The sequence below is a fragment of the Ovis canadensis genome, chromosome 5 (genome assembly GCF_042477335.2).
Source record: "Ovis canadensis isolate MfBH-ARS-UI-01 breed Bighorn chromosome 5, ARS-UI_OviCan_v2, whole genome shotgun sequence".
Lineage (NCBI taxonomy): Eukaryota > Metazoa > Chordata > Mammalia > Artiodactyla > Bovidae > Ovis > Ovis canadensis.
The window spans coordinates 106,091,529-106,113,583 of NC_091249.1; the positions used below are offsets into that span (position 1 = coordinate 106,091,529).

At 38.5% G+C, this 22,055-nt stretch overlaps 1 protein-coding gene across 20 annotated transcripts in view; it reads right to left on the bottom strand.

Annotated features, from left to right (window-relative positions):
- The window catches only part of ARB2A (ARB2 cotranscriptional regulator A), a 409,235-nt gene that overhangs the window by 348,011 nt on the left and 39,169 nt on the right, over positions 1-22,055 (bottom strand). For all 20 annotated transcript variants that reach the window (XM_069590133.1, XM_069590122.1, XM_069590141.1 and 17 more), the window contains 2 exons: positions 13,016-13,117; positions 7,364-7,464 (listed from right to left, as the gene is read on the bottom strand). In XM_069590133.1, coding sequence (XP_069446234.1) covers positions 7,364-7,464; positions 13,016-13,085 — 171 coding nt within the window. In that variant the 5' untranslated portion in view covers positions 13,086-13,117. The remainder of the gene's footprint in view (positions 1-7,363; positions 7,465-13,015; positions 13,118-22,055) is intronic.

Genomic DNA, 22,055 nt, shown 5'->3' on the forward strand with positions numbered 1-22,055 from the left:
AAACAGGCAAACACGATCACAGTGGCAGCTTCAAAAGATATTAATATCTCTGGTAGCAGTGTTGAGAACGGGTTCAAAGACCTGAACCTGTTCAGGAGGGCAGAGCAGGCAGGGAGCGACCACCCTGCAGCTAACAGTTTGATCGGGCCACCAGAACAAAGCACCGTAGATTAGCTGGCTCAAACGACCGAAATCCATTTCTCACGGTTCTGAAGGCTGAGAAGTACCAGATATAGGTGCTTGGCTGATTAGGTTCCTGGCGAGAGGGCTCCTTCTGGCTGGTAGACAGTTGCTTTCTTGCTCTATCCTCACATGGCCTTTCCTCAGTGCATACACAGAGAAGAGGGGGAGAAACAGAGAAGGGGCAGGAGTGGAGAGACAGAGAGAGAGAAATCTAAAGCGACCAATCCTATCTGACTAGGACCCCATCTCTATGACCACATTTAACCTAAGTTACTTTCTAACAGCCCCATCTATAAATTCAATCACCCAAGGGGTTAGAGCTTTGACATATGAATACTGATGGGGGGATGCATTTCAGCTGAACTGCAGAGTTATAGTTTTAAGAGATGATACAGACCTAAGCTCAACCAACAGCAGTAGCGATGGAGGAAGACGAGATGCAAAAAGGTAAAATAACAAGACCTGGCCACACATTAAAACCAAGAGTGAAAGGACTACGAAGCTTCTAACATAACTAACTGGCTGAATGGTGGTGCTGTCTATTTAAAATAGGAAAGCACGTTACTGGCCTCGCAGAACCTCAGGGCCTTCAGGCTTAGAAAATGCAGGTCCAGTGAAGAGTGGAAGTGCGTAGTCAGACTGAAAACAGGAATTATTGAAGATCTATTCATTCTTCTAATGCTATTCATTCTTCTAAATGCTGTTAGCAGTCATCCAATCAAGAAGGAAGATGCAAAGATGTTTATTGTACCATTTGTCAACATTTCTGTGTGTTTGAGAAGTTTCACAATTTGAATATTGGGGGAAAGGAAGCTGGTGATAGAAATCTGAATACGCTCCACGTTTGTGAGTGAGGCTTGCTCCCTGGCAGGGAGTCAGTCGTCACTGACAGGTCTGAGATTTGCTTTTGCTCTAGTTACAAACTAATCAGCTAGCCTGTTACTGTTTCGTGGGTGCTAATGCAAGACACAAAACTTCTGGGTCACAGACCAAGGGCTTTACTCCTCACAGAACAGCCATCAGCATATTTGCACTGGTTTCCTGGACCCCAAGTCCATGGAGCACAACATGACGTGACCCTAGATGGATGCTGCACACACAGCTGTTCAGGCTGAAGCTGCGAAATACCGAGCTTGGGGAGCTTACCATTTGACAGCACGCTGTAAGCAAGCCTGTTCTTTGTCCCAGAGAAAGACCTAACTTCATACTTCAATATTGTTTCTTGCAAACACAACTCTTGAGAAATGGCCCAGGTGAAAAAGCAGGCAGGGCCTTGCATTCTTGGCATATCCAAGATGACATACAGGAGTATGAGAGATCCACAGAAACTGTCACAATGCTCCGCCACTCAGTTCACTGCCTCTGTGACACCGAACGCATTTATGCCCCAGGCAAAATACTAAGTAAGGTACTTCTAAAAAATGGAATACACTATTGGGAGACAACTCAAGTCCTAGAATGGCTGTTGTTACACCAGAAAAAAAGTACTCCAAATTCTAGGATTTGATGGGTCCCAAGTAAAACGGTGGGCTTTCCAAGTGGCCCTAGTGGTAAAAAAAAGCCGCCTGCCAAAGCAAGAGACTAAGAGATGCAGGTTTGATCCCTGGGTTGGGAAGATCCCCTGAAGGAGGGCATGGCAACCCACTGCAGTATTCCTGTCTGGAGTGTCCCAGGACAGAGGAGCCTGGCCTGCTGTAGTCCATGGGGTTACAAACAGTAGGACATGACTGAAGCAACTTAGCACAGCACACAACAAAGAAAATGGTATAGTCCAAGAGCCCCGAAGTATGCCTGCCAGGGAGCAAGCCTCGCTCACAAACATGAAGCGTACTCAGGTTCCTAGCACCAGCTTCCTTTCCCCCAATACTCAACTTGTGAAACTTTTCAAACACACAGAAATGTTGAAAATAGTACAATAAGCATCTTTACATCTTCCACTTTGATTGGACAATAGCATTTTGCCATACATACTTTCTTTTTATTTCCCTGGGTTTTCCTCTTCTTTAGGACACATTTTAAAATAGCTTTCAGGCACCATGACTTTCTCCCTAAATATTTCGCTAGCATCACCTAAGAATAAGGACATTTTCCTATATAACCACAATATGCAATATTTCATACTGGAAAAACAAGAACAATTCTTCCTCGTTGTCCCTAAAGAGTATAAAGGTTGTTTCACCTTATTATTTTTTTAACCAAAGTCCCATTAGTGTTCATATATGCAAGCTTGTTGCTGTCTCCTTGTTTATTTTCATCTACAACAGTTTCTTTACCCTCAACACACAAATCTTTTCAGAATTTTTAATGGTATTGTCTTCTACATGTCCCTTGTATTGGATTGTGTCCTTGTGGTATCATTTGCTCTTCCCTCTATTCCTGTATTTCACGAAAATGGAATACAGCTCTAAAGGGCTGATTAGCGTCAGAGTCAGCGTATGTAGCAAGATATAGCCACAGTTAATGCTGTGTACTTCAAACAGCATCCTATCAGAAGATACAGAATGTCAAGTTATTCTACCACTAGTGATACTAACTGTGTTCATCAGGTACTATGCTGACAGCTAAATCTCTGTTTTAAGGTATGTATTTTTCCCCTTACAATTGCAAGAAATCTCTGAGTTGATACTCTGGGAAAAGTGCAAATATTCTGTGCAAACATACTGTGCAAATATTCCCTCACATCCTTCATGAAATCAGTCATTTCAAGAAGGGGTAGTATGGCAGTTTTCCTCTACTAAATTAACAACCACAGACTTCATTTACCAAGTTACCACAAACTTAATAGCTTTAAACAGAGTTCAGCATCTCACAATTTATAGATCACAAATGTGGGTTGGTTCCACTGGCGTCTCTGCTTTAGGTTTCGCAAAGCCAAAATCAAGGTGTCAGCCAGCTGGGCTCTTACCAGGAGGTTCTGGAGCAAGTCCCCTTTCAAGTTCACTCAGGTTGTTGGTCAAATCCAGTGCACTGAGTTTTCCATGCTTCTTATTAGTTTAGGGGTACCCTGAGCTCATGCAGGCCTCTCTCTGGTTCTATCTCAAAGCCAGCAATGCATGTGAATCCTCGTGGCTGAAACCTCTCTCCCTGCCTCTTCTGCAGAATCTCTGTGATTGACTCTTTTGCCCTTTCTCTTCGGCTTTTAATTGCTCTTGTGATTGTACAGAATTCACCCAGATATTCCAGGACAACCTCCCTATCTTAAGATCAGTTGACTAGTAACCTTAATTGTATCTGCTGTGTAAGTCCCTTCACAGTAGATCCCAGATTAGTGGTTGACTGAATAAGCAGGAAATGGGACTCTTGAGGGAACATCTTTAGAATGATAGTGATTTTCTAATTATATCTTTTTCTTTTTACTGTCAGTAGCCAGTATTCTTGGTAAAGTAAAACATTCCTTCTTCAACTGCAAATGAACTACGGTTTCTCATAAAATGTTGAGCTACTTACTTCTTTCCCTTTGACTACCAATTTTCAGATAATTTTCATCTTATGACAGCAAATTAGCTATATTATAAAAATGCTATGGAATCATGACTTTTAATTAAGTATTTATAATCAATAGAAGCCTTATTCTGTTTTACCCTCAAATTGTCCCAATTTTGGCCAAAGGAAATCCTCTCAAGTTGGGTTTCTTTGTCCTATTCACATACTGCCATTAAACTGAGGGTTTACTTTCCAAAAAAGCCAATGTCCTAGGTTCATCTTATATTTTCTCTACCACAGAGATAGTGCTGAGCCAAAACTAGGACCCAGATATCCTGACAGCCAGGCCCTTGTTTCTGTCACAATATGAGATGTGGGAATTTCACATTATATGAAGGTATTAGTCACACACAATCACTGGCATCACTGACTCAATGGACATGAGTTTGAGCAAACTCCAGGAGACGCTGAAGGACAGGGAAGCCTGGTGTGCTGCTGTTCATGGGCTCACAAGGAGTCAGACACGACTGAGTGACTCAACAACAACAAATCACATTATATTCAAATATTTGACTATTAACATAATAACTTATATTATTCTTCTTTACTTTAAGTTGTTCCTATTTCAAACACCTGAATATGGCCATTGGAAAAATCCAATTTTTATAGCTGCATAAATTCCATCTTTTTAGCAGTAGTACTTTTCAACAACACTGCACTCTTTTACAAGACGTGTTACTAACTTAGGTCTGGGAGGAGGGGGTGAAATTATGCCTTTACTTTCTTTTTTTTTTGTAAGTGTGGTCCTAGCCATGAATAAAAAGCCAAGCTTTTAAGACTGTTCAATCAATACTATCCTCTTACTAAGTACACTAACAATTTATTAACTTTTAAAGAAGTAAACAAATATCAAAGGAAGTACAAAGACCCAATTTAGGCAAAACATTCAAATCTTTCATTAGAATTTCTTCTGGATTACAAATTCTCCATTTAATAATAAATCAGTATTGACATGAAAGAGATAGTTGAGAAAATTTGACAAGTTACATGCTGGGTTTTTCCATTCTATTTATTACTTAAATGATAGCCTTTTTAATATTTCAAAGGAAACGTTATTCCTTGGCATAATATCCGTCTCTGACATATATGCATGAAAACTTCTATTCTGAAAATCACCCTTTCTCACCACTCTCCCACTTCTTTAAACTGAAAGTATCTTTCTAAATTTAGACAAATTAACCAAACTTATTAAAAGGTATATGTTTTTATCAAGTTATATGTAGACAATAAAAAATATATATATACATATTAGCAAAAGCATTTGTTTAACTGTAAAAATGTAACTGTGAGTATAAAAGAGTACTCTTTTGTGTAGTTATGACACTGCATTCTAAAAAGAAAATGACATCTCAGTTTATTTTACTTACACAGTTAGTTTAATTTACATAGAAATGATAGAGCATTTCAGGAGCAAGTCTTAAAAACAATTTCCGCTGAATGACTGCTATAATAATCTCCTTAAGAGAGAAATAAACATAAACTAAAACGGCAGTTGTGAAACATATATAGTACCTCTCAGCTGAAGACAAAACTCAATATTCTGTAGGAAAACACTTAAGAAAACAGAAGGGGCTTTGGTTTAGATTGTTGGCTGAAGTCAAAACTGTCTCCTTAAAACTTAAAATTTAAGCATCGCTATTGCTATTGCTAAGTCACTTCAGTCGTGTCCCAGAAGTTTATTTATTAAGGCAGGCTCTCAGGCAATAAACTCAAATTTCTGAATTCTGCCCTATCCATCACAGAGGAGAAAAGTTTTTTCTGTGCTTTTACATGGAGGACACTGGTGAGAGACTTTTCACAGGTTCTCGCTTAACAAAACTAGAGATCTTATTGGTAATAAGAAGCATTGAACTATTTTCAGAATTTAAACACCACGTTTATATGTTTTCTGGGAACTCTAGATAGTTATACGAGAACTTGCATTTTCAGAATTATGGTGACATGTCTTGAGACTGACTACGAGGCTCATAGTCAAAATTTCTGTGACTCTCCATTTGCATGAAAGTGAAGTGAAAGTGTCAGTCACTCGGTTGCGTCTGTCTGTTTGCAACACCATGGACTGTAGCCCACCATGTTCCTCTGTCCACGGAATTCTCCAGGCAAGAATACTGGAGTGGGTTGCCATTTCCTTCTTCAGCAGATGTTCCCTAGCATGAAATTCCTTGGACATCAAACAAATCTGTCCTCTGTGCTAGAAGACACAATCTCTATCTTCTAAGTGTGCTTCCTAATCAGACATCTTAAAAAAGATGGTTCAGAACAAAAGCTGTCAACGCTTTTGCTCAAAGATGTGCAGAAGAGATCCAAGAAAATCTGTATTCCAGAAAAGATAAACTTAATTTAATATATTCTTTATGCTGCTGTTTAAGCAAATAATTCACTTTGACTACTTTTATTAAGACAGCCAAAATATAAATAGAACTTTCAGCTTTTCTTTATAGAAATCAAGCAGTTGTCAGTTATCGCAGTAAACAAATGTGTTTATATGCATTTTATGAAAAACACAGACTATGACATCAAAAATCAGAGACATCACTCTGCTGACAAACGTTCATATAGTCAAAACTATGGTTTTTCCAGTAGTCATATACAGATTTGAGAGCTGGACCATAAAGGAGGCTGAGTGCCAAAGAACTGATGCTTTCAAATCGTGGTTCTGGAGAAGACCTGAGAGTCCCTTGGACTGCAAGGAAATCAAACCAGTCCATCCTAAAGGAAATCAACCTTGAATATTTACTGGAATGACTATGTTGAAGCTGAAGCTCCAATACTTTGGCCACCTGATGCAAAGAGCTGACCCACTGGAAAAGACCCTGAGAGTGGGAAAGATTGAGGGCAGGAGAATGGGGTGACACAGGATGAGATGGTTGGATGGCATCATCAACTCAATGGACATGAGTTAAGGGAGACAGTGAAGGACAGGGAAGCCTGACATGCTGCAGTCCATGGGATCGCAAAGAGTTTGAGACGACTAAGCAACTGAACAACAACAATATGACACTAATGAGTAAAACTCTGAGCTTTAACAAAACATTCACTTGAATGACAAATGACATTTTCAAAGGTTCCTATCAGTGGTAGCATTAAAGAGGCATGTAATGTTTCACAAGGCCTAATCCTTTATCAAGTCAAAGATATGTAGTTTATATCTAATTTATTAGCCAATAGCAATTTTCTTCCTATAGATAAAACACTTTTTTGTAACTTTCAGTAATAACTGATAACTGTATTTGTATATACCTAAAATGCACAATAAGATGATTTTACAATTGCCAGGAAATTTCTAAGAAAAATTGCCAAGACTAGGATAATTAACATGTCCATCATCTCACATAATTAACAATGGTAACTCTGTGCTTTTTGTTTTAGATAAGCATTTAAAAAGAGACATATTCTTCCTGGAACAGCAGAGGACTCAACCTCCTAAAAACATTAAAAAAAAAAAATTTAGCATCAATTTGTTCCCCTTATAATGACTCGTTACAAAATATCAAGGTCATGAAAAAATTTGTGTAAAAACATAAAATTTTAAACTGAAATTATGTTTCTAACGCTACCACTAAAAATAAAAAAAAATACAAAAACCTTTTTGAATCATTTTGCAGAAAGAACACATGTACTGCTTCAACTTAAACCTTTATTCTGATTATTTAAAACTGGAATAAAAGACAAGGTTAAATCATATACACAACCATACCTCTCCTAGTGCTTCATATCTTTTCTGGTTCCATCTATGCAAGTCTTCCCGGTAGTTAAAAACAAACGGCTCCCCAGTTTTTATGTGTCTTAACTGCCCCTCTAGAAGACAAACAAACAAGTTTATTTGTTAAAATAGTGCTATGATTCAGAGTATATTTATAACAATATGTAAAGCATCATAAATAATGTCTAATAAAAATTTAATGTCTCAGGACATTCTCATTGTTTTCATTAGATCTTTTTCTTTAAATATCCATATAGTACAAAGGTGTACATAGTATAAAAGAAGGACCCAAGCACTCAAAGGCTGTCTTCCATCTTCATTTCTCTAACCCAAAGCAAATTAACAATATTTGAAGGCCTATAACATATGAAGATTTTTGCTAGCTACACCCATGAACATGGTCCCGATTCTTAAGCTTAGAGGTTACCTGAGGAGTAAAAGCATAAATATTTAAAAGTGAAGTAACTTTTTACAAAGAATGAAGTCAACAATCTAAAAAACTGCTACAGGCAACTCACTAAGTCTAAAATGAGTTTAGAAAAATGAAGGATCCCTATAGGCTAGAATAGGTTCAAAGCTTTTAGTGAAATTTCTCACCTGGCTTGAAAGACAAATACGATTTCAAATGGAAATGGGAGAGAGACAGTGAACCAAAGCAGGTTTAGACTGCTAGGTAGGAGGGTAGGCATGAGCAACAGGGGGTAACCTAGCTGAAAAGGAGGCAAGCTGATCTCTAAACCCCCTCTCAGACACACCCAGGGGGGCCCACAAAGTTGCTACAAAAATAACCAGACTGTTCCAACTCCAGCACTGGGAGCCCTAGGCACACAGTGGATACAAACTAACCACAGGGGCTTCCTCAAGTAATCTTAGGCAGCTAGGAGCCTATTAAGGGTTCATAAATATTCTACACGTATATATACATCTGATTACAACAGACTGAATTATGGGAGGACACACGCAACAGGGCCTGTTGTTATTTAACTTGCAATTGCTAGTCGGCCTTGAACGTATGCCTAGTTGCCTTCCCTTTCTTGACTGGTGGTGGGTACAAGCCCTATTCTGCACAGGGCACAACCAAAAGGAGGAGACGGGAAATACAAAGGGGAAGTCAAGAGGGATTGTTATGATGACTCCTTTGGGATCAGCTGGCTTCCACATTTTGAGAGTGTCTGTCTAATAAAAGATCTGTCTGCTTGAGCCAACCAGAACTGTGACTTGTCTGTTGTTTTAAACCCTTTAGTGAGTGAAGTCGCTCAGTCGTGTCCGACTCTTTGTAACCCCATGGACAGCAGCCAACCAGGCTCCTCTGTCCATGGGATTTTCCAGGCAAGAATACTGGAGTGTGTTGCCATTTCCTTCTACAGGGGATCTTCCCAACCCAGGGGTCAAACCCGGGTCTCCTGCACTGAAGGCAGACGCTTTACCATCTGAGCCACCAGGGATTTTTAGTCTGTTCCAAACTTTTGTTTTGAGGAGACGAAAACTGAGGAAGAGATATAAACCGACCTGATAAGACTGTCAAGACAAACTCACAAAGTTCAATGACTGTACTGACAATAAATAACTTTATTAATAATTTCAATGGCCCAAGCGACCAAAAGGCACAGGCAAAGCAGGGAGTGGTTTGCAACAGCCTGGCTGTGTCTTCCCAGTCTTCTCTTCTCACTGGATAGCATGCTCTGGTCCAGACCAGGTGATGTCTCTAAGTGGGGCATGTGAGTTACTGCACACATTGGTAGGCATGCTGGTTATAAACACTTCTACTTTATGTGCCAGAGAGTTGTACTGCTCATGTGATATTTTTTCAAAGAAACATGCAATTACATATCTGCAGATTATAGGTTTAACTGTAAGCAATGGCAAACCAGTTAACTTGTTCAAAATACTTCATGGAGAAGGATTCTCCCCATGGCAGACCAAGCCACCTGTCTTGTCTCCCCGGAAGCATTCTCCTGGTATTCAGGAGAGAAAAACAGCACATCAAGCGCTTTAACAACTTCCCTCCCCTCTACTCAATGAAAATATAATTTTGAAAAAACAAAAACAAAAAAAAAGATGGCAAGTTCAAATAATGGTGAACAACCCAGTTTAACAGAAACAGAGTACTGAGACGAACTGAATAATCCAACAGTGGAGAACACATGAAATCAAATAGTAGAAGCCTCAAACTTTAGCCTTTAGCCTTTATCCTAGGAGTGGCAGAAGAGGTACATGGTCAAGCTAAACTGAGTTATTAGTATTTGATTTCTACCCAATGAGGGCTTGCAAGAGTGAAGAAAGACTTGAAAGGAAAGCTATGGCACCAGAGCTAAAATCCGGGAAACATTACTACTCTAAGTAAAACTATCTCATATCATTATTTTGTGAATCAATTTTACTACACATACTCAGTATTTTTAATATAAGTGCTAATTCTTATTTCTAAAGTTTTTTAATACTCAACATGAGACACAGCACTAGATCACCATAACGAAAACTCATTTATGGTCAGATGATGCCATATCAATTATCAGGTATGTCTATGTCTTTCTTTTGAGGACAGGGAAATTCCCATTTAGGATACCAATACAAGTGAATTTAAGGTATCTGCAAATCTGACATTTGTGAGTTTGACTAAAGCAACCTTACAGGCATGTGGCACATAGTAAGCTGTACTACTTCTGCAGCTAAAATTCAAAATGCATTTTCTATGGGACTGTTGTGTGAAAGGGAACTGACTTACCGAGAGAGTGAGTTTATGTAGTTAGATGTAGATATATCTGTATCTCAAAGAGAGGTTTGCTGTTTGTTTTTTTTAATTCTCTACTCATTTTGAACATAATGATTCTCATAAGTTGATAATGATTTTAATACTTTAGGAAAAATGAGCCTTGCCAAAACAGCCAACTACTAACACTAGTATTAGAAGTAAAAAGAACATAAAGAGGCAAGGAGAGTAAGCATTCTTAACCAGAAAAGATCATCTGGATCACTTACAGTTGGATTTGCAAACAGTATTTCTCAAAGGTCTGGAAAATCTCTTTAGCAACTGTCAAAGGTCTGATTTAGGACATTTTAGAGGAGATGGTGATGAACAGGAAGGCCTGGCGTGCTGCGATTCATGGGGTTGCAAAGAGTCGGACACGATTGAGCGACTGAACTGAACTGAAAATCAGTTGTAAAATCTCCGGTGTATAACCAAATGTATGTTATTTCGAAAAGCATATCCATATATTTTACCAGACTGGTGGTAGAATCTGAGACCCAAGATAAGCTATCAATGACCTACATGAATTAATAAATTGAAAATATTTAAGACACTTTCTGACAACAGTAAGAATCCAATAAAAATCAGCCATCATGGAAGACAAACTTCAAACTCAAAACAGTTTGTTGCTGAGTTATATATATATATGTGTGTGTGTGTGTTTTGGTGATAACAAAAGCGTGATTTCTCACAGTACCGCACCGACGTACATAGGGAGTAAGAGTGAGGATATAAGGTGAAAAGCCTCACCTTCATCTTTCAAGGCAAAGGCATGTGAGCTGGGCCGTATACCAACTGCAACTGGAAAACGGCTAAACAGGCACTTTAAACACAAAGAGTATTTGAAAAGGCACAGTGATTTGAAAGAACAAGGTATCAGTTTAATGCAGGTAAAAAGAATCTCTTCCCCTTTGTTACAGTTTTCTTTTTCCTTAGAGTGAATTCTGTACCTTAATTCTTCTTTACCCAACTAAGAACTTCCAGATTCTTTAGAAAAATTTAGAAGTTTCTTTTAGTCAATGAAAGTTTCAATTCAAAGCTTTCATGAAAGTTTTTGCATTATAAACCCTGAAAAAAAGTCCCTGAAGAGTCTAAGATAGGACTGCTCTCTTAGGGATTTAATATTGAAACTAGTTTCTTGGTTTCAAATCCTCACATCTTTAAAAAAAAATACTCACCATTCACCGTGAATTCAACTTCGAACTGCATCATGCTAAAAATGAGATCCATAAGAGTGGCATTCTCTCCTTGGAATGCAAGAATCTTTGCCCATATTGTAAGTCTACATTTATGCAAGACAATGTCCAGGATATTAAAAAAAAATACTTGATAGGTGTGTGCAAGGGTGCTTACACATTCAGGTGTAAGTCCATGAAAGCACACGTGCATTTGCAAAGGTGTAGGTGTGTCCCAAAAGTGAGTATGTGCATGCAAGAACGTAAACATGTAAGCAAAGATGTGTGTGTGTGAACGTATCTGGTAAGAAAGTGAGAGATAAAAGTGTATTGCTTCTTTGTCTTTCATTTCCTTTAAGAAATGTTCAAGGAAGATGAAAGATAGACTTCAAGGAAAACTGGTGTCTTCTATTCATAAAGCAAACATAGTTCTATGATTCATCTGCACTGCCAGCACATGCCCCCATCCCTGGCCTGAAAGAGGAGTCTGGTCATTGTTTCTGAGGGGCAGGAGCAATGTCAGTCTCAGAGTTCTTTAGAGTCTGTTAATTAAACTATAAAGAAATTTAAAATTTTCTTTTAAAAACAAAATATTACTACTCACACATACTTTGCCAAAAGATACCCTTTATTAAAAAGCATGCAAATTAGTATCAGAAAAGAGATCAAAGTTCCTAATATGTTCTAATACTTTCTAACATGTCTCTAATATGTTCTAATACGTTCAGTTAATATTCTAGTACACAGAGACTATCACTATAAGCTCTAACACCCATAACTGATACTGCAAAGACACGTCGATCTAAGAAGGCCTCACTGGCAGTAACTGTATGGATGCTGCAAAAACCAGAGATTCTCCTGTGGCAATATTTACAGCTTTAAGTACATCAAGTGACAGGACATCTGAACTCTTCCTGTAACTTACTGTATAGTTCCTCTTCTGCAACCTGGCTCTGACCTGGTATTAGAAAACTGATTAGGCTTTTGCACTTTTCGTAGGTGGTATGACAACAGTCAATGTGAATAGAATAAAATAAATCCATGTAAAATTAAAAAACACACACACAATGATAACAGATCAGCAATTTAGTTGATGTAGATACAGACAGCTATAATTCAAATATTCAGCTATAATTCAAATATTCAGCTATAATTCAAATGCTACTTGGCCTGTAAGAACATTATTTCTCAAGTATTACAGTATTATTAACCCAGTTTCGTGGTTCTTTGTACAAGAAACATTCTTACAATCTATGGTACCTTATTCCAAGTCCCAAGCTTATTTTATTCAGAACTTAATGAAGTTTTACAATAAGGATGTTGCCTAAAAAATAATAATGGAATCAAGTATTATGTTTTAAAATAGTGTCACAGATAATTATTGCCAGTCACTTCATCTTTTAAATAACACATGAAATAATAGCTTCTTTCTACACTATTAATTGGGAGTTCCAGCTGGATACAAGAGAGTTGAACCCTCAAGAATGAAAATACCTAAGCTGAATTAAATTCATATTCATTGGTTTAAGTGACTTGACAAGTATGGGAAATTATTACTTGGCTCTTTTACTTGACAGAAGAATTTCATCATGACAGGATAAGATATTGTTTCTCAAAAGAAACATACAAAACTTTCTCGCTGGCAAATAAAAGTTTAGGATTGCTTATTTTCTATTAGCATTGTTAAACAGATTTTGTATATATATAGCATACACCACTTACTTTCATTAAAAGCATATTCAAATCCTTCCAGTGTATCAGGAAAATCAAGAGGTGGTTCATCTTTTTTCATTAGTTCATCCAAATCTATCCTAGATAATAAATCTAGAAAAGAAATGACATGAAATTTACTTATATTCATTTTCATAATTAATAACAAAGATGGTATCTTACATTTATTTTAATTTTTTTTCTTTTTCTATTAGTTTACTTTTTATGTGTTGCCTTAAATGGTAAGATTCTTATTAATAATTTTTTAACTTACCAAAATGCTTCATTGTGATGACATACAGTATCAATCAATATAACATAAGTACTTTCAAAACTGTAATTCTCCAAACAATCACAGCTCAGATCCTATGTATCACAATGATTATGAACTTCTTTCCCTTCAGAATATACAGCTACTAATTTGTACCTTATTAACCTCCTTCTATCATTTTTTAAAATTTTCAGATATTAATATGACTTTTAAAGATCACCAAAAGTTACTAGTGCTATGAATAAGGGAACTTAAAAATCTAAATAATAGTAATATACTATCAGTCAGTTCAGTCGCTCAGTCGTGTCTCTTTGTGACCCCATGGACTGCCACATGCCAGGCCTCCCTGTCCATCACCAACTCCAGGAGCCTGCTCAAACTCATGTCCATCAGGTCAGTGATGCCATCCAACCATTTCATCCTCTGTTGTCCCCTTCTCCTCCCGCCTTCAATCTTTCCCAGCATCAGGGTCTTTTCCAGTGAGTCAGTTCTTCACATCAGGTGGCCCAAGTATTGTAATTTCAGCTAGGCATCAGTCCTTCCAATGAATATTCAGGACTGATTTCCTTTAGAATGGACTGGTTGCCTCTCTTTGCAGTCCAAAGGACTCTCAAGAATCTTCAACACCACCACAGTTCAAAAGCATCCATTCTTTGGTGCTCAGCTTTCTTTATAGTCCAACTCTCACATCCATACATGACTACTAGAAATGCCACAGCTTTGACTAGACGAACCTTTGTTGGCAAAGTAATGTCTTTGCTTTTTAATATGCTGTCTAGGTTAGTCATAGGTTTTCTTCCAAGGAGCAAGCATCTTTTAATTTCATGGCTGCAGTCACCATCTGCAGTAATTTTGGAGCCCAAATAAAGTCTCTCACAGTTTCCACTGTTTCCATTATTCTACTTTTAGAGGGGAAATAACAATAGTAAAATAAAACATGCTAACTGGAGAAAACAGGCTGACACAAAACAGTTTCTATTCTTCACATCATTTGACTATACATAATAAAAGACTGTCAGCAATATTTCGCAAATAAGCATTTTATTTCTGAATCATTTTAGATACAAATAAGCTGAAAGATAGTACAGACAGGGTCTATATCCAGTTTTCCCTATTGTTAACATTCTACCTTACCATGCTACGTTTGCCTCAATGAAGAAACCAACGTTGGTACATTACTATTAACAAAGCCCAGGTATTATTCATCCGTTTTTCCGTTAATTTCCATTTTCTGTTCCAGGATTCCGCCCAGGACACTACATTGCAAACAGTCATCCCGGCTCCTCAGTCTCATCTTTTTATTTTGTGAGCATTTTCTTATTTCCTGTTACTACACGGTGTTGCAGGCATATCTTGCATTTTCCCTGCCCCAGCCTCAAATCAGTCTGTCAACAGTATGTAACAATTTCTTATAGGTTATTACTGGATGAGGCAAAAATTCTCACTATATGTCATCTTCGTGTCATATGCAAACTTGGAACAAATAAAAGATAAACTTCAAATTTATTTATCTCTCAAAAGATTTTCTTTTTTAAGTTTAGATTTTGAGATTTTTTTTTTCTCATTCAAACTCAAGTTCCTAGAGAGAAAAAACTCCTAGGACACACAGTATAGCAAACCAGCAACTCCCCACCCCCAACCCCGGCCTTTGTTTAAAACAAAAGAATCTCAGAAGTCACACTTTATTTCTGTCTCACTTACAGAGATATAATCAATCCACCTGTACAGATCACAAAAATATGCCAGAAGATAAAACAGTTTGTCTACCTCCAGTCTCGAGTCTCTCTTTGTGGGACACAAAGATAAGATATCAAAAAACTTGTAAAAAAAAAAAAAGAAAGTCATTGTTTAAAACTCTTTAAACTACTGCATCGGATAAACCTCAACTTACATAAAAATATACCATCTTCAACATACAAGCTAGTTTATTAAAAAAAAAAATATGCAAATTATCTAGTAAAATAAAAAATGTCACAAAGTATGCATACTGGGGCAAATGGGTACATGCTGACAAATTTCTGATTCATTAGTAAGGTTCTGAACAATGTGTAAATCTTTGCAAAATTGATTAAAATACTTTTTATCAAAAATTGGCTTGAAGATTCTCACTTTTCTCCTTCCATTGAATTAAATTCTTTTACTTCACAGTCATCTTCCACAATTCAAAACTTAGAATCCTCTTAATCAGATACACACAAAACCATCCAAAATATAAGCAGCTGTATTATGTCTAATATTCATTTTCTATCAGCTCAGATCATAAAATGCCATCTAACATCCATATATAAGATTTCACATACTATACCTCATATGACCATCACAGCCCTATAAAGCAGTAGCACGTTATCTTCACTGTCTTTGAGACAAGGAAATAAGCCCAGAGACATAAAATGGCTTGCCCAAAATTATACCTTAATAGTACTGTGGGATTAAAAAAATAAACTTATTCTCCAATATCTAAGTCAGTACTCTTTCAAAATCCCTATACTTTTATTCTATGTCCTGTATAAGCTTCAATATAGTCTAACCCCTCTCTTCATTACCTTATAAAAAGAATAAACTCTTCTGAATACAGAAATATGCTTTTGCTTTGACCAAAAAGTTCCTTTGAATGATAAAATGAATAATAAACTAAAACATGTATTCCTCAAACTCCTCCTCTGTCAGTTAGAGAACTAGATGTGGATATTTTTAATTTCACTGGCATTGAGTGTCTGTGCTCAGTCACTCAGTCACATCCAACTCTTTGCAACCCCATGGACTGTAGCCCGCCAGGCTCCTCTGTCCATGGGATCCTCCAGGCAAGAATACTGGGGTGGGTTGCCATGCCCTTCTCCAGGGGTCTTCCTGACCCAGGGATCCTTTATTGTCTGAGCCACCAGGGAAGCCCAAGAATACTGGAGTGGGTAGCCTACTCCTTCTCCAGGGGATCTTCCCATCCCAGGAATCAAACCAGGGTCTCCTGCATTACAGGCGGATTCTTTCCCAGCTGAGCTACCAGGGAAGCCGACTTGAATAGACTCAGAAAGAAACTTTCAGAAATTATTTTTCTGCTTTGTAAAAGGAAAACAAAGCTATATAACTGCATTTTGCAGAAATTGGGTTCCAAGGGCAGTAGATTAGGTAAAAATCAAGTATAATAGAACATTTCCATGCAAAATCCCTTCAATCTCCTATAAAATACAGTACAACTGAATCCTTATAACCTAAATATACATCAGATGTAACCACTGTTTTTTCTAAAACAATCTCTGGTCATTAAAGCCATTTAGCAACTAGAATTCTAAACTTCAACTAAACATATGAAGTCATTGGATAAAAATACCATTTTATACCCCCAAAGAACTGAAAACAAAGATTCATACATTTGTACACCCCTATTCACTGCAGTATTACTCACAACAGCCAAAAGGTGGAAGTAACCACAGTTTCCATAGACAAATGAATAGTGTGATAGTTAATTTTATGTGTCAACTTGACTGGGTACCCAAATATTTGGTTAAATATTATTCTGAGCATGTTTAGGAAGATATTTCTGAATGAGATTAACATTTGAATCTGCAGACTGGGTCAAGCAGGTTGCCCCCCACCTCCAATACAGATGAACTCATCCAATCCACTGAAGGCCTGAGTAGAACAAAAGTGGTAAGACAGAACTCCTACTCTCTGTATAACTGTCTTCAAGCTAAGACATCAATCCTCTCCTGCCTTCACAGCACAGGTTCAGGATTTTGTCACAAAGCCTTACTATCCTCTGTAGGTAACTAGTCTCCTTTTGAGAAATACCTCTTGGCCTGCTACTGGGCCTAAGTGGAGATTGAACACTTAACCACAGGCTGCCAGCTTACCATGAGACCTTAGCAGGCCATCATGAACTAGGTGGTAAGTGACACACCAAGAATTGAAGTTGGGTGTGTACAACAGCACTCCATCATTAAATAGGGAGTGGTGTGTATGTGGTTAGGACTGAGCAAGCCCTGAAGACAAAAATAAGTAACATGCGGGAGTAGCCCAAATGCCTATGGTCTCCACTCCTGCGACACCGCCTTCTATTCATCAGCACGCACCTAAAGCCTCATCAGCTGGCAGAAGAAGAGAAAACTCGAGTTTGGATCACCGATGGTTCTGCATGATACTCAGTCCCCACCTAAAAGTGGACAGCAGAAGCATCAGAGGCCCCTTTGGGGACATCCCTAAAAAACAGCGGTGAAGGGAAATCTTCCCAGTGGGCAGAACTGCGAGCAGGGCACCTGGTTGTTCCATTTCTCTGGAAAGAGATATGACCAGATGAGTGACTATGAAATGATTCATGGGCATGCGGTCAATCGTTTGGCTGGATGGTCAGGGACTTGGAAGGAACACGATCGGAAAACTGGTGACAAGGGAACATGGAAGAGGTATGTGGACAGACCTCTCTGAATGAGCAGCAGAATGTGAAAATATTCGCGTCCCAAGTCAGTGCTCACTAAAAGGTAAGCTCAACAGAGGAATATTTTAAAAATCAAGTGCACAGGATGATCCTTTCTGTGGACACCAATCGGCCTTACCCCAGTCAAATCTGTCATCACCCAATGAGCTCAAGAACAAAGTGGCCACCATGGCAGGGTTGGAGGTCATGCGTGGGCTCACAATATGAACTTGCACCCACCAAAGCCAACCTGGCTACCGTCATAACTGGGTGTCCAATTTGCCAGCAGCAGAGACCACCATGGCAGTCCTCAACATGGCACCATGTCCTGGGGGTGATCAGCCAAGTAACTGGAGGCAGGTTAATACACTGGATCAATTCCATCATGAAAGGGGCAGAATTTTGTTCTTACTGGATTAGATACTTTCTCTGGATACAGATTGGCCTTCCCTGCACTCACAGCTTCTGACACATCTAACTATCTGTGGACTTGCAGGATGCTTTATCCACCAGCCTGGTATTCCACACAGCATTGTTTCTGATCAAGAAACTCACAGCACAGGAAAAGAAGTGCAGCAATGGGCCCATGCTCACGGAACTCACTTGTCTTACCGTGTCCTTACCATCTTCAAGTGGCTAATTTGACAGAATGGGGGACTGCCTTCTGAAGATTCAGTTACAGGGCCAGCTGGATGGCAGAATCTTGCAGGGTTGGACCAAGATTCTCCAGGAGGCAGTATACACTCAGAACCAGTGTCCAACACATACTGCTATTTCTCCCAGAGCCAGAACTCACAGGTCTAGAAATGAAGGGGTGAAAATGGGAGTGCCACCACTCACTGTTACCTAGTGAATAAGGAAAGAATGTCTGTTCTAATTACTCTTATTTAACATAGCACTGGAAGTCTTAGCCAGGGCAAAAAAGCAAGATGGTTAATGAAGAAATAAAACTGCCCAATTAGCAAATAACATGATGGTCTACATAGAAAACTCCAATTTGTCTACCAATAAAACCTCTGAAAAAAATAAGCAACTTCCAAAAAGTCACAGACTATATCAGTACACAAAATTTGACTGTATTTCCATAAATGATCAGTAAAAGTGTGACAATTGAAATTAAAAACACAATATCATTTATAATCACTCTAAAATTATAATACAAATCTAATAACATATGTATAAGACTTAATTATATGATGAAAATTACAAAGTGTCAATGAAGGAAATCTAAGATCTAAATAAATGATAGATACTCCATGTTCATGGATTGGAAACATCAATTCTAGTAAAGATGTAAATTCTCCTCACGTTTATCTATAGGCTTGAATGCAATCTCTATTAAAATGCAAGTAAATTATTTACTGTGTAATCTCACCCTGCTTATTTAACTTATATGCAGAGTACATCATGAGATATGCTGGACTGAATGAAGCACAAGCTAGAATCAAGATCACCGGGAGAAATATCAATAACCTCAGATATGCAGATAACACCACATTTATGGCAGAAAGCCAAGAAGAACTAAAGAGCCTCTTGATGAAAGTGAGAGAGGAGAGTGAAAAAGTTGGCTTAAAACACAACATTCAGAAAACTAAGACTGGCATCTGGTCCCATCATTTCATGGCAAATAGATGGGGAAAAAATGGAAACAGTGACACATTTTATTTGGGGGGGGGGGGGGCTCCAAAATCACTGCAGATGTTGACTGCAGCCATGGAATTAAAAGACGCCTGCTCCTTGGAAGAAAAATTATGACCAACCTAGATAGCATATTAAAAAGCAGAGATATTACTTTGCCAACAAAGGTCCGTCTATTCAAAGCTATGGTTTTTCCAGTAGTCATGTATGGATATGAGAGTTGGACTATAAAGAAAGCTGAGTGCTGAAGAATTGATGCTTTTGAACTGTGGTGTTGGAGAAGACTCTTGAGAGTCCCTTGGACTGCAAGGAGATCCAACCAGTCCATCCTAAGGGAGATCAGTCCTGGGTGTTCATTGGACGGACTGATGTTGAGGCTGAAGCTCCAATACTGTGGCCATCTGATGCGAAGAGTTGACTCATCTGAAAAGACCCTGATGCTGGGAGGGATTGGGGGCAGGAGGAGAAGGGGACAACAGAGGATTAGATGATTGGATGGCATCACCGACTTGATGGACATGAGTCTGAGCAAGCTCTGGGAGTTTCTGATGGACAGGGAGGCCTGGTGTGCTGCAGTCCATGAGGTCGCAAAGAGTCGGACACGACTGAGCAACTGAACTGAAATTATTTTTTTTTTACAGTTATAGGCAATTTTACTCTTAAAATTTATATGGAAAGGCAAAAGACCTAGAAAAGCCAAATAAGAATGAATTTGGGAGAATCATCCTAGTCAAACTTAAGACTTACTATTTAAGTTCAGTAATCAAGAGTATGATTGGAGAAGAGACAGACACAGATACATGAAACAAAATAAGAGAACCTCAAAAGATGAAGAAGGAATTCAATAGTGCAAAGATTTTTTTTTCCACAAATGGTGCTGGTGCAATTGGACATCAATATGCAAAAAATACAAACCTTGACCTAAGGCTCATCTCTTAAATAAAAATTAACTCAAAACACATCATTAGTTTAAATGTAAAATCTAAAACTATAAAACTCTTAGAGGAAACATAAAAAAAGATCTTCATAAAGCAGGGCTAAGAAAAGAGTACTTAGACCTAATACCAAAAGCATAGTTCATAAAAGAAAAAAACTGATAAATAGGACTCTTTGAAGGATAAATTTTATTTATTCTGTCAATTTGCTCTAAGATATATTTTATTTAACATTTGCCATTTTATCTTCTAATATTTTCAGTTTTGACTACTTCCTTAATCATTACAAGCTCATGTGCTAGGCATTTATCTTCCTGTTGTACCAGTGAAGAAAATGATTCAGAAAAGATAAGCAATTTGTTTCATGGTAAGTGGGAAAACCTCAGTTTGAATTCAGAAAGTTCTATATTTATAACCTTATTACTATATTTAGACTACCCATATGCTTTTAACATCACTATACAACCTCTAAAATCCAGAAAACCAATCTGATTTCTTATAGACTGCTTGTGGAAGTTGAAATTGGAACCACAACTTGAGAGATCAGATTTTCACATTATCAGGTAAGGTTGAAGGTAGATAAAAGCTTTCCAAGTGGAAACCCAGCAAATCTATTTGGATGAAAACACACACATTCCCTCATTCCTTATCCTCTTTTGTAAATTAACTATTATTCTGAGTGTGTTGGTCTATCTCAGCAGCATACAAGCATGCAGTAAAACCTTCCATTGAGTTGCCTATTGTTTAGTCACTAAGTCACGCCTGACTCTTCTGCACCCCCATGGACTGTAGCCCACCAGAATCCTCTGTCCATAGGATTCTCTAGGCAAGAACACTGGAGTGGGTTGCCATTTCCTTCTCCAGGGGATCTTCCCAACCCAAGGATCGAACCCTCATCTCCTGTGTCTCCTGCACTGGCAGGCAGAATCTTTACCACTGCGCCACCTAGGAAGCCCATTATTGATTATTGATGACCTTGATATACACTGGATAAAAGTCCTTTGTCAGATATGTGCTGGGCTTAGTCACTTCAGCCATGTCTGACTCTCTGCAACCCCATGGACCATGGCCAGCCAGGCTCCTCTGTCCATGGGGTTCTCCAGGCAAGAATACTGGAGTGGGTTGCCATTTCCTTCTCCAGTGATAAAAGTATGAAGTGAGTGAAGTGAAGTCGCTCAGTCATGTCCAACTCTTTGTGACCCCATGGCCTACCAGGCTCCTCCGTCCATAGGATTCTCCAGGCAAGAGCACTGGAGTGGGTTGCCATTTCCTTCTCCAGATATATGAATTGCAAATATTTGTTCCCATCTAGAGCATATCTCTCCTTTTTCTTAAAACAGTTCGTGCTTGTGTGGTCAGTTGCTATGTTGTGTCTGACTCTGTGAATTGCTTTCTTCCTATTCTCTAACTGAAGTTTTCCAATATGACTTTCATTTCCTTCAACTCACTGAAACAGCTCTTTGCGAAGACCATCAATAACCTCCACACTGTTAAATATAAAAGGAAACTCTCAGTCCTCATCTAGCCTGGTTTATGGGTGTACTTAGCCACTCAGTCATGTCCAACTCTTTGCAACCCCATGGACTGTAGCCCACCAGGCTCCTCTGTCCATGGCAATTCTCCAGGGAAGAATACTGGAGTTGGTTGTCATGCCCTCCTCCAGCAGATCTTCCCAACCCAGGAATTGAACCCAGATCTCCCACACTGCAGGCAGATGCTTTACTGTCTGAGCCACCAGCAAAGCCTGGTTAATAATATGATTAAATTAATTAAACCCATTTTCTTCAGTAGGTGTTCAGG